We start from the raw sequence: 16,232 nt of genomic DNA, 5'->3' as shown, positions 1-16,232 counted from the left end.
TAATCCCTCTTAATTTGACTGATACCATCATGTGTATTGGTTGACACATTCACTACTATGCAGACCACCTGCAAAGCAGACATGTCATCTGAAAAGTGAAAGAAAACTCATTTTATGCAGTGGCGCATGATTGACCAAAACCTGTTAAACATTTCAACATTGCCCAGAAACCCTAAGGGCCTGGAAAAAGCAAACTCATGACAGCTGACAAGAAGAGAATCTTGTTTTACTATCATCAGGTGTTGCAGAACAATGCAAAATATCAGGTGGTTCCCAAGAAGCTGACAATCGGCAAGCGGCTGGCTCAGTGCCTCCATCCTGCCCTGCCCAGTGGAGTCCACCGTAAGGCCTTGGAGACCTATGAGATCATCTTCAAAATCATCGGACCTAAGAGGCTGGCCAAAGACCTATTTCTTTATAGGTAAATGTTTCTTTTACTGTTGTCAGTGAAGTTACATTGGACACACTGGACATAACTAACGTCGTATGATCTTCTACACTGCAGCTCTGGGCTCTTCCCTTTACTCACCAATGCTGCCATGTCTGTGAAGCCTGTTTTGCTGGGCCTCTATGAGACTTACTACCTGCCACTGGGCAAGACGCTGAAGCCTGGTCTACAGGGACTCCTCACTGGAGTGCTACCTGGCCTTGAGGAGGGATCAGAGTTCTATGACAGGTGAGAAAATTATGAGAGAATTGATGGATGGATACATGGATGTGGGACTACAGCAATGGGAGAGAGAGGACTGATTTTCACAATGTGAAATCATGAAAACACTTAAAAACTTGACGTTTGTCATAGGTTAGCTTGTACTATATATTAAAGGAAGATTCTGCCTGAAATTCATATCTGCAATAAACCCTCCAATGTGAAGTAATATTATTATTATTACATATATTTTTACATTAATTAAAAAAAATGAAAGTAGGAAACATTTTTGAAATCCAAGCAAAACCTGGATTTGTGCCATCTTTCACAGCCAGGCCTGGAAGAAATGTCCTTGACCCCGACGTCGCCAGTGCTTAGCATTACAGACCATTCGTTCTAGCTCGGCCAAGATGCCGACATGTTGTGCACCAAACTGCAACACAACTCGGAAAACGCACCCAAATTTGCCCTTCTTTAACCTTCCGTGGGGTCAGCCTGTCAGGATAAAGCTGTGGCTGTCAGATTTGAGGCTCGTTCATCAGCTGGGGAAATTTAACCATTACTGGTTCTTAGCTGCTTAGCTATAGCCTCGCGTGCTGGTACTGTATAAGCAACAACATACTTTATGAGGTGGCATGGTGGCGCAGCTGTAAAGCATTGGCCTCACAGTTATGAGGACCCGGGTTCAATCCCGGACCTCCGTGTGTGGAGTTTGCATGTTCTCCCTGTGTCTGCGTGGGTGTAAGCTGGCTCCTGCCTGTTGATAGCTGGGATAAGCTCCGGCACTCGCATGACCCTTGTGCGGCTAAGTGGCTAAGAAAATGGATGGATGTGTATATATATACACGTGTAATCACTTTAGGGATGTCCCCTTTTTTTTTTTGCATTTTATATTCCAGATTTAAATAAACCATGAGATAATGAAAATAAACTCGCATTTTTGATAGACTTTGGACATAGCTCATAGCATTCATAGAGCTCACATAGCATTCCAAGACGGTTAAAAATGTGTACTCAGCGATTTTCCACTGGATGTACAATTGGTCCTTTCATCAAACAGTCATGGATCATATGTAGATTGATATGTAGCACGTCTTCGTCCAAACAAACAAGTTTGTATCTATTATCTATTGTCTATGTTATGCAGACATGTTGATCGTGATCAAAGTTCATTACGATACGCTCAATTTTTTTTTTTTTTTTTTTTTTGTCCGACCTTTTCAAACTCAGGACAATACTGCCAGTCCGCCACAGTTGACATTAGGTCACAAAGAGAAGACGAACACCCGTCTTTCGAAACAAGCCTGTCTGGAACATCCGTGAGGTCCATGTTATGTGATTGTTGTGCTCCTATGTCAGTGTCACGCCCCCTCTCCAACACGTCAAGTCCTGCCCGTGTGTATTCTGGCTCAAATGCATAGGCTCGAACATTGTACGTTGTTAATTTTGTTTTGTTTGCGCAATGGCGGGAGTAGTAATAACACAGAGCATCGACTCGTTGATATACTCGCTTTATTGGCCAGGGTTCGCACGCGGCCCTAAAAGTCCCTAAAAACCCCTACATTTTCGAAGGTGCATTTAGGGGCTCCTTAAAGTCCTTAAAATCCGCGAAAACCGGTCAAGCCCCTAAAAAAGCCTTAAATTAAAAAAAAAATCAAAGGGAGGACCTCTACCGCCAAAATTCTCCCTAAAAAATAAATTAATCTTTTATTTAAAAAAAAACAATAGCGATCCGTCTGGCGTCCAAATCAGCTGGAAATTTTCAACGGAAGTCACCATGTTGACAACGAGTCGCCATTTTGTCGATATTCTAATGTTTGTTTCCGTGAGTAGGCATTTCACTTCGTCTTCGTTACGACGTAGCGTAGTTCTTTCATTGATACAACTTGTATCACGGGAATGTGCATTTTTCAAGAAGCTTGGGTTGAAAGTAAGGAGTTTGGGAGTTGGGTTCGTCGAGATCCAAAAGATCGGCACGTTTTACTACCATCTGTGCAAGCAGAGTTACCAGCTTGAAAAGATGGGCGTCAAAGCGCTGGGGTCGCACCGGAAAAACAGGAGACACGCTGATTTGGCGAAGACTCTCTCATCTTCCGTTGGTATGAATCTATTTCTAAAATATCAAAATAGTGAAGCATCAACTTCAGGCAGTGGTACTAGCAGTGCATGCGCACGAGAGATCTAAAAAAACGCTTACTTTCATAACCGGTTTTAACCGAACAGCTGTAGCGAAAAACCGATTAACCGGTTTTAAAACCGGTACCATTGTGGTATTTACATAATGGACCCCTCCGTACAGGGCACTTAACCACGCCTCCTGAAGTGACGTCACACCACGTGCGCTAACGTCAGACAAACAATTAACAAAAATGGCGGCGCAGCAAGAAAAGAATAGAGTGAAACTGTCCGATTTACCGGCTGATTTCTCACTCGCATTCTTAGCTAACAGTGAAATATCGTTGAAAAGCAGACAGCAGGGCTTCAAGTATTTCAGCGAGGGGTATTTCAATGGTATTTACATGCATATCGATGGAGAAACCATTGATATTAGCGCAAGATCTTTACGGAGTCAGAGGAAGACCGAGAAGCCACATAATATAATATATTATAACTCAAAGACGAATTCGTCATTGACAGTTTCCTATTTTCATGTTACCTATCACACTTGTCTGCAGAATCTGTATGTGTATCTGTATAGCCGTTTGTGAACCGCCGTATGAAGGAAGAGAAGGCGAGGCTTGATTTACGAGTTGTTTCTCTCGTTTTCTTTGTGTAATGTCACACGCTCCCCTCAATAATTATTCTTGAATTAGTGCCGAACCTACGTAAGTCCCGACCGAGTACGACAATCACTACTTTTGTGTCCTCAAACATCCTTCCTTCAGTCTTGGTGTCTCGGTGCACGTCGAAGGCTTTTAGGACTGCTAGTCCGGTTTAGCTTAGCTCACCGCCATCAAAGAGACACGTTTGTGCAGTCAGATCATCGCAAAATATCGCTCAACACAGATCAAGTGTGTCAATCATTCACACGTAGCTATGTTATGCAAGCGAAGAACTGCTAATTCATTTATATGAGACATGTATTGAAAATCAAATATAGGGCATACCTTCGTGCAAACACAGTCCGGTTTACCGTAGCCGACAACAAAGCGACACGTTTGTGCAGTCAGATCATCGCAAAATATCGCTCAACACAGATCAAGTGTGTCAATCATTCACACTTAGCTATGTTATGCAAGCGAAGAACTGCTAATTCATTTATATGAGACATGTATTGAAAATTAAATATAGGGCTTACCTTCGTGCAAACATATCTGTTCCGGTTGATGGATTGAGTTGATCATGCGGTCTTCCACAAAGTTTGATCCATCGAAGACATTTTTCGTACTCGGTCTTCTGTTCCGGTTGATTTTAGATGGATTCAGTTGATGATGCTGTCTTCCACAAAGTTTGATCCATCGAAGACATTTTTCGTACTGGGTCTTTGGTTTTGGAAAGGGTACGAATTGAACTCCACCAACTAGCCTTTCAGGATACCTGTCGTCACTATTATAAAGTCCGTGACTACACCTCTTAACCATATCTATAGTTAAAGAACCCAAATACGCGATAAAATGCCAACAGAAGCTATACTGGACCAAGCATTGTTGTCTGAGGGAAGGGGCGTGGTTTATGCAGATCTCTGGCCTCTGGTCAGCGACGCGGATGACGCAATTTCTACGGAGGGGTCAATTTACCCGCGGAAATCAAGTTGGGGTGCGGGGTTCCGCACGGACTGTTTTTGTTGTTGCTCTTCCGGAGTGACAAGTTCACAGAGTTCCCCCCGTTATGCGAGTAGTGTTTTGATGTCTGCCAATAAAACAAGTTTTGTTCCTGTGTCCGACACTCCGCCTTCGACTCCTTTTCTCCGGCGCTACACCATTGATCGTTAATTTGCTCCGCGGTAATGGGGTAGGTTGTATACAATATTGACAAACAAGCTTGTTGAATGTGGCTTTCAATAACACACTCGTGTAAGTTAAATTTTCATTTTTTTTGTAAAAATGTTTTTATGTTAACATTCTTCTTTCGGACTTTCAGAAAGGGCATGAAAGTATACCGAGCGTTTCCTCGATGCCATGTTTAATGTTTCTTTGATTTAACTGAATGTTCTTTTGAGTCCAACTTTACTCTAACAGCAAAACTTGAAAAAAGTGGAAATGATGTTGAAAAAATAGCGCAATGTGGAGTACCGGAACCGGAAGAAATGATTGGAAATTTTTACAGATTTCGAAAGTCCGATTACGGTTTCGGTTTTAAAAAAACGAAAACCGGTTATAACCGGTTATTTGTAACCGGTTGTGATCCCTAATGCGCACCTACAGTTTTCTAGCCAGAAGTCAGGCTTTATGAACGTAGTTCAATACACGAAGACGGACTTGTTAAAGGCAGAGATCATGTGGACTTTAAAAGTGATCTGCAGCCATTACAGTTACAAATCTTGTGAAAATAATTTGAAAGTGTTTGCAGTCATGTTCACAGACAGTGACACTGCTAAAAACCACCACTGTGGGGAAAGGAAGACTTTGTACCTGGCTACATTTGGCATCGCTGCCCACTTTTCATCTCTACTGCCTCAAAGCCAAAAAAGCCAGAATAGAGACTGACGTATCAACGCTTATTGAGAAGGCTGACAGGCTGTGTGAGGAGGCAGAAGAAAAGACGAATCTGAGGTTTATCACCAAGGCCAATGCACTCAGAGGCAGCGCAAAGGACAAGAGAGCCACTTTGGCACCTCTGCGGCAACAAATAGAGGAGGCACTGGGTAGGCTCAAGGAGCTAGAGTAGGGGTGCTGAAACAGACATCAGTAGAAGACATTTGTGTATATAGTTGCAATTGTAGTTAGAATCTGTTTTTCTGTATACTGTTATGTGAAGACGTTGACAATGGTCATATCAATGAGAACTACCACAAGGGGCGACAGGTGATCACTGTCACAGGTACTGAGACACTGGAACATTTGATGAAACAAGAACCATTGGGTGAGTCTTTTTTCCTTTCTCTTGATTTCCCACTATGGCCCTAAATTTTTCGTGTCGGCCCTAAATTTTTTCCTTGTCAACCCTAAATTTTTCATGTCAGCCCCTAAGAATGCCCCTAAAAAGCCCTTAAATTTTTTGGGTCAGACTGAGTATGAATCCTGTTGGCTCTTATCCCACAACACAATGGTCGCCGTCAATCAAACACCATAACGCATGCGCACTCTGTCTCATCAACACATACGCCCACCTGCACCGAGCCCGCAACATATGGCTTCGTGGTAGCCTTCGTAAACATCTTCTTCAGGGATCGTTTTTTGAATGCTATTCACCACACAAGATGGGATATACACTGTATATCAAGGGTACTCAATGCGTCGATCGCGATCGACCAGTCCACCGCATGCATATAAATTTGCATTCTAGCAAGCTGGCCTTCTATTTCCGGCAGTCACCCCCCCAACCCCCATCCTCAGTCGATCGTGAGAAGCTCGCTGCTTGAAAAGTAGATCTTGGGGTAAAAAGGTCTGGCCACGCCTGGTGTATATTCTCTACATCTAAACCAACTTCTCAGAAAAGCACAAATCTCCACGGTCCATATAATGGGATTATTGTTCGTCGTCAGCGCCACGCCCCCTCTCCAACACGTCGAAGTTCTACCTGTGTGTATTCTGGCTCAAACGCACAGGCTTGAACATTGCACATTATGCTATTTTTGTTTTGTTTGTTTAATTATTTTTCACAAAAATCATCCACAAAATGCCAGATAGTGGACGTTCTCTGTTCGGTGGAACGTATCCACGAGCAATGGTGGGTAAGAACAGGAGGCACTGCAGGCGTGGCAAACACTGATTAGCTGTCAGTTTTCCAGCCGGCCCACTGGACTATCTGAACGAGAGAGGAATTTCAATAATACTTTTCCAATGTTGATGATATTTCTTTGTGAAATCTGTGGATAGCTCTGGCATTAAAAGAAACACTGAACCCTCATCGACTAATGTGTTCCCATTCCTATTACCTCATATAAAGTCTTCCATTAAATGTAATAGATTGAACTATGTTTTTCAGTATGTTTATTTGCATTGTTTTGTTATTGCTGAATACAATAAGATACAATAAAAAGAATCATTTTTCAAGGTGCTTCAATTTCATTTTGCAAAAGTATGACTCAAGTATATACAAACTGATTGTTCTCAGAAAAATACCATGATCTGCTACATTTCAAATCGCTTATATGCCCTTTATCTGGAGAAGACTCATTTGTATTGAAAAAGTTTCACTCAGGTGTAGTCACAGGTCATGCAGTATAACAAATACACTATCTTTGCTACAGAACCAACAACCTTTTGGAGAAAGTTGCAGCAGCAGTGGAGCAGTCAGCCTTCTACAGTGCCTTGTGGGGTAGCATCCTGACCAGCCCCGCTGTGCGTCTCCCAGGGGTGTCCTTTGTTCTGCTGCACCTCAGTCGTAAGCTCTCCATGGAGGACCAGCTCTACATCATGGGCAGTGACATCGAACTCATGGTACAGGCTCAGTTTTTCAAAATAGATAAAGGTCAAGTGTCATCCCTATAAACATTCTAAAATAGATATTGTAATGAAAAATACATATAACATTATTCACTTCAATGTCTATACGAAAAAAATAAATATGAGCGGAGAGGGCGTCATCCGTGCGCAAAGTTGCGGAAGTGTCATTCGACGACATCCAAGTGGTCGCCATATTGGCTGCATCCCCTGTCCGTGACGTCACCCTGGACATTTGCCATTGAAAACACGCGGTGAACCCCTACTATGGGAGACAAACACGCCCCTTCTGACATGGAAGCTCTTTTTCAAAGAAGAGAACATTACACAACCGAGTGAAGTTACTGGGGCAATATTACCCTATTGTTTCGAGCCATATTCAGATGATATGCGATCAAAGCCAAACCGCCTCCCTGTCCAATCTACTTCCATGGTGGAGATTGAGCCATCGCGGCCCGCTGCCGTCCACGAGCCGACGCGGCAGCCTTCGCTGGCGAGGCAATGTAGCAGCCTTCGCCGGCTGAGCCATTTAGCACGCCAGTCATACGTACACGGATTTTCGTTACATTATGAGAGACCAATTACGTGGTCCGCCCCAAACTATTATTTTGTTTAGTTGCTGAATACACACCTACCTGTCATTTGGAACGCACGAAGCTCTCGTCTATTGCATTCCATTTTTCACGACGAACCGGGTCTCTGGCAAACTTATGAAGGGTGTTCAAGCAATGTCCAGCAATGCAACAAGCCGGCATTTTGGCTAACACGAAGGAACAACGACCTCCCTTCCCGTAGGTAAAACTAATAGAAACAAACGACTCCACTTGAGGGCGGTCCTGCCATGTATGTCTCTTCCTGCTTCTCAAAAACAAATCCCCCGAGAGGATTTTCATGGCGGGAGTTACAAAAAGCTGTATACGTCAAAATCATGTTTTGTGGTGAAAAAACACATGGGTCCATATCGGCTGCCGTTTTTTCGTTAATAACATACTAAAAATCATGCATTTCATGACAGTGGCCCTTTAATGAGAGGGACTCATATGTCATTTATAATACCTTTTGATCTCAAGTTTTTAAAAAATGTATCTGCTGGGTATTTTAATGCAGTTCCAGAAGTGATTATCTAGAAAGTTAATAGTTTGTTACAAGTCATTTGGTTCTATTCATTTTGTTTCATGTGGTTTGTGACAGTGTTAGTGGTTCATTCTGCAGATGTTAAAGCAGCTATCATGGGCTCGGTTCTGAATCAATGACTGAATATCAATGTGAATGGTTGTCCGTTATATGACCTGGTGATTTAAGGTCTAGTCCATCTTTTAACCAAAGATAAATATGATAGGTTCTATCTCCACACAACCCTGAATTGGCTAAGCAGTGTTGAAAAAGGATACTTTGGGTGAGAGTGAGAGAGAGCGAGACAGAGAGTGAGAAAGCCTTGTCTGAGTAAAGGATGCGATTGCTCACTTATAGTTTAGGGAGCAGTGTTTTTTTTCCCCCAAGTAAAACCTTTATTTAAAATGATGTAGCGATGACAACCAATAAAAGAATGACTATATTCTCATTTATTTTCTTATACTGTACTGTTCATTATTACAGTACTGTGCAAGAGGGCTGGGCGAGTATGGAAAAAGTAATAAACTATTATTTTTATTGATATTAGAAGCACCATTAAGAAATATGATTATTCACTGGTTTCAAAACTTAGTATTTAACTAATAAAACCCAACTTTAAATATAACTTAAACGAACAACCATAAAATAAAGTAATAAGTAAAATAATAGTATATGAACTAATAAAAATAAAATAAAGTAACGACTAAAAACTAAAGTTTACACCATTCTGATTGGTTTAATTATCATTAATTATCTGCTTTTTGTAATTGGCCAATCAGCTTTCGTGTTGAGGTGATCAATTAAGTCATTGCTCCGGAAAAGAGTGGTGTTGTGGTGTAATGGTGTAACTATTTCGCAGTTGAGACAAAACGAAGAGCTGTTATATAGCACAACACCAAGAGTTTTGTCCGATACCATTAAACATTTAGAAGGTGATAAACAAAGGTACATGGAAAAATTAGAGACGCTTGGCATATAGGAGCATCCATATTTAATATCAAAATTGATGTTTTGGCCGATCAGAAGTTTGACTGTTAATTGGCTTCGGCTTGTCTTGGACAACTGGATACAGAAGAGTTTGAAAGCATGTAAAAGTCTGGATGCATACAAATACTTCGTTGCTGGAGCTGTTCTCAATCAAGAATAAATCCCACATAGTGATGGACCCACTAAGATTTTTTCAATACAAATGCCAATATTCTTGCATTTTTTTTTTTTTTTTTTTTTTTTTTCCAAATTCCATGAGCACTTTCCAGCATTTTCTGAACAAGCTGAACGTTGTAAGTTCTCAGTTTTTCTTGTATTGTTTTCCCACTCGTCTTGCACAATTCAACATTCAATTTTGTTGCTAATGCTGCTCTTTCATTTCTAGTCACTTTTTCACAATGTCAAAGGTATCTTTAGATATTCTGGTTATCTTCTTTCTCATAGGAGACACTCCTTTTTGTGCAGTTTGAACAATGCCATTTTTATTTTTGTCCTCTTGTTGATAAATCTGTCTTTCAGCGTGAGGAGAGCTTTACAGTGGTTGCCCAAATATATTTGAAATCATTGCTTCTTTCTTGAATTAAGTTTAAAACTATCCTAATTAATACTACATTTGTCAGACCTGAATGACATTTGTCTGAAATGTTCCTTGCACGTAATTAACTTTTAGCAATTTTAAATGAGTGACTGATGGTGTAGTGGTACACATGCCTTACTTTGGTGCGGCCAGCATGGGATCAATTCCCGCTCAGTGATCGTGTCGATATCTGCCATGCGACTGACTGTTCACCAGTTCAAGGTGTAGTCAGCCTTTCGCCTGAAGCTAGCTGGGATAGGCTGCTGCTCTCTCTAGAGTTAATACGGAGCAGGGTTTCCCAGACTTGGTTAGAATTCGAAATGTGGTTGGTTAGATCTTTTCAGCAAGAAAAACGCTGTCAGTGTGGGATTGTGGTCTCCTAAACAACATATAAGTTATTTTCAACAGATAGCTTTAACACAACAAATTTGATCGGGCACCTGAAAAATGTAAACGAGGAGCATGCCCAATTCAAGCAATGGAGCGTGGGGGAAAAGCTTTGGGCCCCCAAATGACTAGCTTGCTACACCCTGGTTCGAGCTTGTGCCACCGCTCGGCATGACAACCAAAGTGGATTAGTAGTTCATGCGTTGATGAAATAAGCATCTAGCAAGCTGCAAGAACTAGTTTAAATTGGGGAATACATTGAGCAGATCGTGAGATTTTCTGCTGAGCCATCAGCAACAGGACAGTAGCATAAAGCTTTTTATGAAAAGAGGGAAAACAATTAAGTGGTAAATACTCTTTTCTACCTCAGGTACTCAGAGCGCTTTAACACTGTCTCCACATTCATCTATGGATGATGCAGCATCAACACCACCTGGGGGTTTAGCATCTTGCTCAAGGATACCTTGACATGATCACAGGGGCCTTGGACTGAACCCGCAACCTTTGGGTTGAGAGATGAGCACACTACCACCAGAGTTATGCCACCCTCAACTAAATAACTAACAATGTTCACACATGACAGAATGAGCCCGCTCACTCTTAACAGGAAGGGCTTTTGAGTTTTGATGCAGGGCAATCTTGATTTGCAAGAGTGGTGAACAGAGAATATTTGCTTCGCCGCATCCAATTTTCAATTACTCATTAGCAAGGTCGTGAACAGGCAGCGTGAACCCTGCATTCGTATCAATTAATCAGTTATTGATAAATCATGCCCATCCCTAATGTATCCGTTAATCTGTGTTTTTTCTCATCAGGTGGAGGCTGTCAGTACATCGGTCCAGGACTCGAGTGTTTTGGTGCAGAGAAGCACTTTAGATTTGATCCTTTTTTGCTTCCCCTTCCACATGAGCCAGGTGTGAGCAGCTGTTTATGTCATTTGGATGAAAATGAATGGGCTTTGTAATAGCTGTATTAAGATAGTCACATATGTTAATTCTGAATTTTTATTTCAGTGCCCGGGAGAACTAATTTCCCCACCTACCTACCTACCTACCTACCTATACACACCTACATACACTTACCTATACACACCTAAACCCATAAAATACTATTTCGGGCATTCTCAGACACATAGTGACAAGACGTAAACTTCCCAAGGTGTCAGTTGCAATATGAAAGGGTTTGTTGGCTATGCAGATAAATCACGATACGATACGATAAAGTTGCAATATTTTGTTCTGTTGTGCTCAGGCCACTCGCCCTGACATGATACTGATCCTGTCAGCTGCTTTGCATGTGGTGTTGAGGAGAGACATGTCCCTGAACCGCAGACTCTACGCGTGGCTACTGGGTGCGAAATACACACAAAGACCCTATCCAGTATAACCGGTTCACTTTCATTGTGCTTGAATGTTGACTGTAGACACACTTGTATGCTTAATGACAACTCATATACTATACTAGAGGAACATTTACTATTAATGTCTTTACAACATATGGCATGAGCCAACAGATTTTTATTTGAAAGAACACTGACTTAAATGAGGAATTTTACTTGGTAAATTGGAGGAATGCCAATTCTCGATATTCACACAATGTGCCTTGTGCTACCTTTTTCGATTTTGAGAAATATAAATGTAGTTCCGGGCAAGGCTGTAATCTTATTTCCTTTTCTTGTGCTTGCAAATCCCTTTGGATATACATGCTGGTAAGTCTCTGTAACGCTATGGATATATCAAGCTTTAAGTTGTGTTTAAAACACTTTAGACCTAGTACACAGTACACACATCAAGATAATGGGTCAGCTTTTGCCCCTTCCTAATCAAGGACGCCAAACCTCAGACTATTTTATGTTTTATAAGATTATTCACATTATGATCTGAAATAGTTTGGGGATGTGAATCTTAAATATTAAACTTTCAATATTTATGGCCATTATGTTTTATAAAATTATTCACATTATGATCTGAAATCATTTGGGGACACGAATCTTAAATATTAAACTTTCAATATTTATGGCCAAAGCTCCTACGTGTTTGAGGAAAGCCAGCTACTCCTAAATTATAACTCCATGAATTATGATGTTGATTTTGCCTGTCGAGAGGCGACCTGACTCAGGAAAAAATCGTCCGGGAAAAAAAAAAAAATTCCTGTCGTCACCACCTGTCACCATTTTGAAATACTCTTGCTACAACGCCTTTGATAACATTCTGGGAAAGATCAGTATAAAATATCCAGTAGTGTTTCTTCTTCACTGAATTTCTAGATTGGTGGTGGAACAGAATCTTTTTGTGGGTGATGTTCTGTGTTTAGATTAACGTGGCATACTACACACAGTAGGAGCAAATCTGTTAAATATGTAGTTTTCTATCTTACTTTGTGGCATATTGTAACAGATATATTAAATTAAAAAAAATCTTTGCACCAGGCTGTACAGTGTTTGTAACAAAGGTTTTAACACCTCTTTATCTGAAATGACAGGAAAACATACTTATTCTTGGGATTGTTTGTGTGAGAACTTGAGCTTTTTTTCTTGGTGGATTTGTTTTTCCAAACACGACTTCTACACTACATGGATGAATATCCTGGGACATTAATTTAATCAGTTAGCAAGTCAGAATTGGATTTACTGGTTCTTTGTAGCTAACTCTTTTGTCCGTATTAAAAGTTGTTTAATCTTCCAACATATGACCCAGCCTCATCCCTAAAGAAAAAAAAAAAAAAAAAAAAAAAACTCGATCGAGAATTTAACCAGCCCACACAGAGTTCTGACATGATTGCTGTCACTTCAGATGAACTATCACCATGATTTTGAGTCAGGCCCGCCAATCTTTAAGTACCTCTGACCTCAGAAATGCTCTTCTGAAAACACATTTTAAAATGTAATGTGCAATGAATACCTTTCTAGAAGGGAATGAACTTTTGTGGCTGCAAAGCATGGACTAAGTCCATATTTCATTTCAGTTTTTCCTTAGTGTATGTGTAACAATTGGAAATTTAAGGCCATTTTGTTGTGTATAATTCTGGTGAATACGAATGGCCTTTTCAGGTCAACTTTTCTTTGTCTTGCAAACACAAAATTGAGTGGTTTCTTGTTGATGTTTACAGTCATCACAGCAATGTAACCATCACAATAGTAACAGATAAGATTGTTTTGTTTAATCCAACCACATGTACAAGTGTGCTTCCACTCATTTTCAACTACTTGTGCTTTTTTTCTAGGTTTTGAAAACAATGGGGTGAAAACAGGCCCCCGCACCACTCGACAGAGCAACCCAGAAGAGCACGCTTGCCACTATTTTAACACCTTCTCAAAAGACATGCTTGTCCAGGTGGTGCTTTTTGTATTGGAATACAGGATAGCTCAAAATTGATTTCATTGCAGAGAATTTGGCCATGTATAAGACAGTCTGTGTCATGGGGATGCCACTAATTTAGCAGATTTGTCTCTGGGATCTGGTTGTTTTGTTATTCATGCTATCTCTTTTATGAGTTGTCCAGCATTACACATCCTCTTGGGGTTTTTTTTTATGTCATGCTTCCTTCTGCTCTTTTTCCTGTAGCTAGTTTTTGAAGTCATCTCTCTTTAAACTCTGTTAAACTATGTGCTTTCCTGTGGCACTCCAGGGGTTCGAACATATAGAGCACAAAGAAACCAGGAGGCAAATTTAGTTTTAGAAAGTATTTTTGTTTTTGTCATTTGCTCCTGTGCCGTCTGTTCAGAGGTAGTCATTGGAACTCCATCCATCGGGAGGGGGTTGAGACTCCGGGGACTCTTTTTTTTTTTTTTTTTTTTTTCGCTCATGTGGCAGACAGAGCGTGAAACATGAAAATTAAATGAAAAATGAAAGAAGGGCACAGAAAATGTAATATTGTTTTTTTTATGTTCACTTTTGTAACCAAACTATCAAGTTGTATCTCTGCATTTTACACATATGTCTCTTCCCTGTTACATCGTGTGTGTTTTCAGGCAATGGTGGGGATATTGCAAGGCAAAGCGCGTGGTGGAGAAGAGGAAAGTATTCTCATGCATGACCTCAAACCATTTCGCATCCTCATCAGTCTTCTTGACAAACCAGAGCTTGGTAACAATATGTTGATATAAGGCAGTTAGTGCTCTTAATATGCTGCTCAGCGGTGGGTGATTAGCTAGTTTCTTGCATAATTTTCAGGTCCAGCAATCTTGGAAGATGTTCTTATCGAAGTGTTTCGTACACTGCACACACAGTGCAAAACTGAGTTGGACCTCCAAAACCAAAGTTCTTTCAATAAGGACCACACACACCTTAGCAGGTTAGTCCAATAAATCACTTCCTCTTTTACATGCGTTATCATACTTTGAATTGATTATATAAATGCTGGCCTTTTAATTCTTTTTTAGTAAACTTCGGGAGAACAAGAAGACAGCAGAACTGATTAAAACAGCCAATCTCCTTTTCAACTCTTTTGAGCCATTCTACATGTGGGACTATATTGCTCGCTGGTTTGAGGAGTGCTGCAGGTTCAGAATTGGAAACAAGTGTTTAATATACATCAATATACTTTTTTGAGATTAAGTACACTAAATTACATGAATCATTTACAAATTATCCATGAGTGACAACATATTTCGACCATTAATTTTCCTTAGTTTAAAGGATCCAAATGCAGTCAATATGTTTTTATATAATGGATGCATTTTATTGATTTGCAAAATTTGCAGATTTGCATTGATGGAAATCCATCTCAGAGATAAGATTTTTCACTCTATCTACAGTATTTGGTTTATTCACCAACCAACAGACATCATATTGCTTCTTTTGTAGGAGGACACTGAATGTGCAAACAAGTATTTCAAGGCATGCTGGGAGTTTAAATACTCCAGAGCTCTCCTTGATGGAGTTCTGTCAGCTGGTTGATTTCCTATTGGACGTTGTTTCCTTGGTAGGTTTACTTACTGTTGTGTTGTCCATTTATCTTAGTCTTTTCTACACCATCCATTTCTTTCACTTTTTTCGCCTTACTTTATTTTTGATGTAGCCTGCATTACGTACAGATAGCGTGTTAATAATTCTTTATTTTTTTATGTACTATATTTAATTTTTCACATTAATCACGTTCTTGTTTCAGTTGTCCAGTTTTGCATAAATACAGTTTTTGTATAGTCAACGTCCCTTTTTCCATGGTGTACAGATTTCTTTGCTCACTTTTTCGCGTTTCTCTACCACAATGTTTCCATGGTTTTGGTCTTCTCTATGGATTGACATTCCCTTCTTTCCTTGCTCTGCTTAGACTCTTAATCTATTTCTTGACATTTTCCTGCTCCTTTTAGCTCATTCACATTCTTTACTGTTTTTTGCTTAGTTCTCTACCCAGAACAGAAAATTCTTGGTCCTTGGGATGTTACTGCAATTTTTTAAATGTCTGTGCTTTCGCTCATGTTTCTTAGGTGTGTAACACACCACACAAGCACAAACATCCTTGTGTGTCTAGTTCCCTGCCAATATATTTAGATATACACACAAGATTTTTAAACTGATGCTCAGTTTACAAATCTGCTTGTCTGTACAGTATTTCCAATCCAAACAGTTTGGAAATCCTTTTATTACCCGGTTTCAAGCGTGTGTGCGTGTGTTTTGGATCCTGGCAAGAGAGGGGTATTATTAGTGTGCTGTGGCTTGTGCTGTGCTTGCTCCTGTCTGTTCAAACTATTTGCTCTTTTTCCCTGAAGCCTACTAGAAGCATGAGGGTAATCTGCCAGGTAAAGTACTGCTCTTTCCTGCTTTTTCACCTCATCCTGCTTCACTGAGGCTACGATAGCATTCTTGCAACATCCCACCAAAATCCATTAGGCTTACATTGCTACCGAACTTTGATCATTTCGTAATAACGGACTGACCTCTGTAGTCTAACTCTCAACTTTATGGAGAAAATAAGTACAGAAAATAACAATCTCATCCAATAAAAACTCATCCTTGTTTGGTGTGGATCGTGT

At 40.4% G+C, this 16,232-nt stretch overlaps 1 protein-coding gene across 3 annotated transcripts in view; it reads left to right on the top strand.

Annotated features, from left to right (window-relative positions):
- dop1a (DOP1 leucine zipper like protein A) overlaps positions 1–16,232 on the top strand; it is a 63,124-nt gene that overhangs the window by 1,770 nt on the left and 45,122 nt on the right. For 2 of the 3 annotated variants that reach the window (XM_061821323.1, XM_061821322.1), the window contains exons 3-13: positions 240–421; positions 506–676; positions 7,002–7,191; positions 11,074–11,172; positions 11,510–11,609; positions 13,481–13,590; positions 14,229–14,343; positions 14,431–14,551; positions 14,640–14,759; positions 15,064–15,181; positions 15,969–15,998. In XM_061821323.1, the coding sequence (XP_061677307.1) occupies positions 240–421; positions 506–676; positions 7,002–7,191; positions 11,074–11,172; positions 11,510–11,609; positions 13,481–13,590; positions 14,229–14,343; positions 14,431–14,551; positions 14,640–14,759; positions 15,064–15,181; positions 15,969–15,998 (1,356 nt within the window). The remainder of the gene's footprint in view (positions 1–239; positions 422–505; positions 677–7,001; positions 7,192–11,073; positions 11,173–11,509; positions 11,610–13,480; positions 13,591–14,228; positions 14,344–14,430; positions 14,552–14,639; positions 14,760–15,063; positions 15,182–15,968; positions 15,999–16,232) is intronic. The other variant, XM_061821324.1, reaches the window with a different exon arrangement.

The sequence above is a fragment of the Syngnathoides biaculeatus genome, chromosome 5, assembly GCF_019802595.1.
Source record: "Syngnathoides biaculeatus isolate LvHL_M chromosome 5, ASM1980259v1, whole genome shotgun sequence".
In the NCBI taxonomy this organism is placed as follows: Eukaryota; Metazoa; Chordata; class Actinopteri; order Syngnathiformes; family Syngnathidae; genus Syngnathoides; species Syngnathoides biaculeatus.
This window is presented reverse-complemented; position numbering and strand designations above follow the sequence as displayed.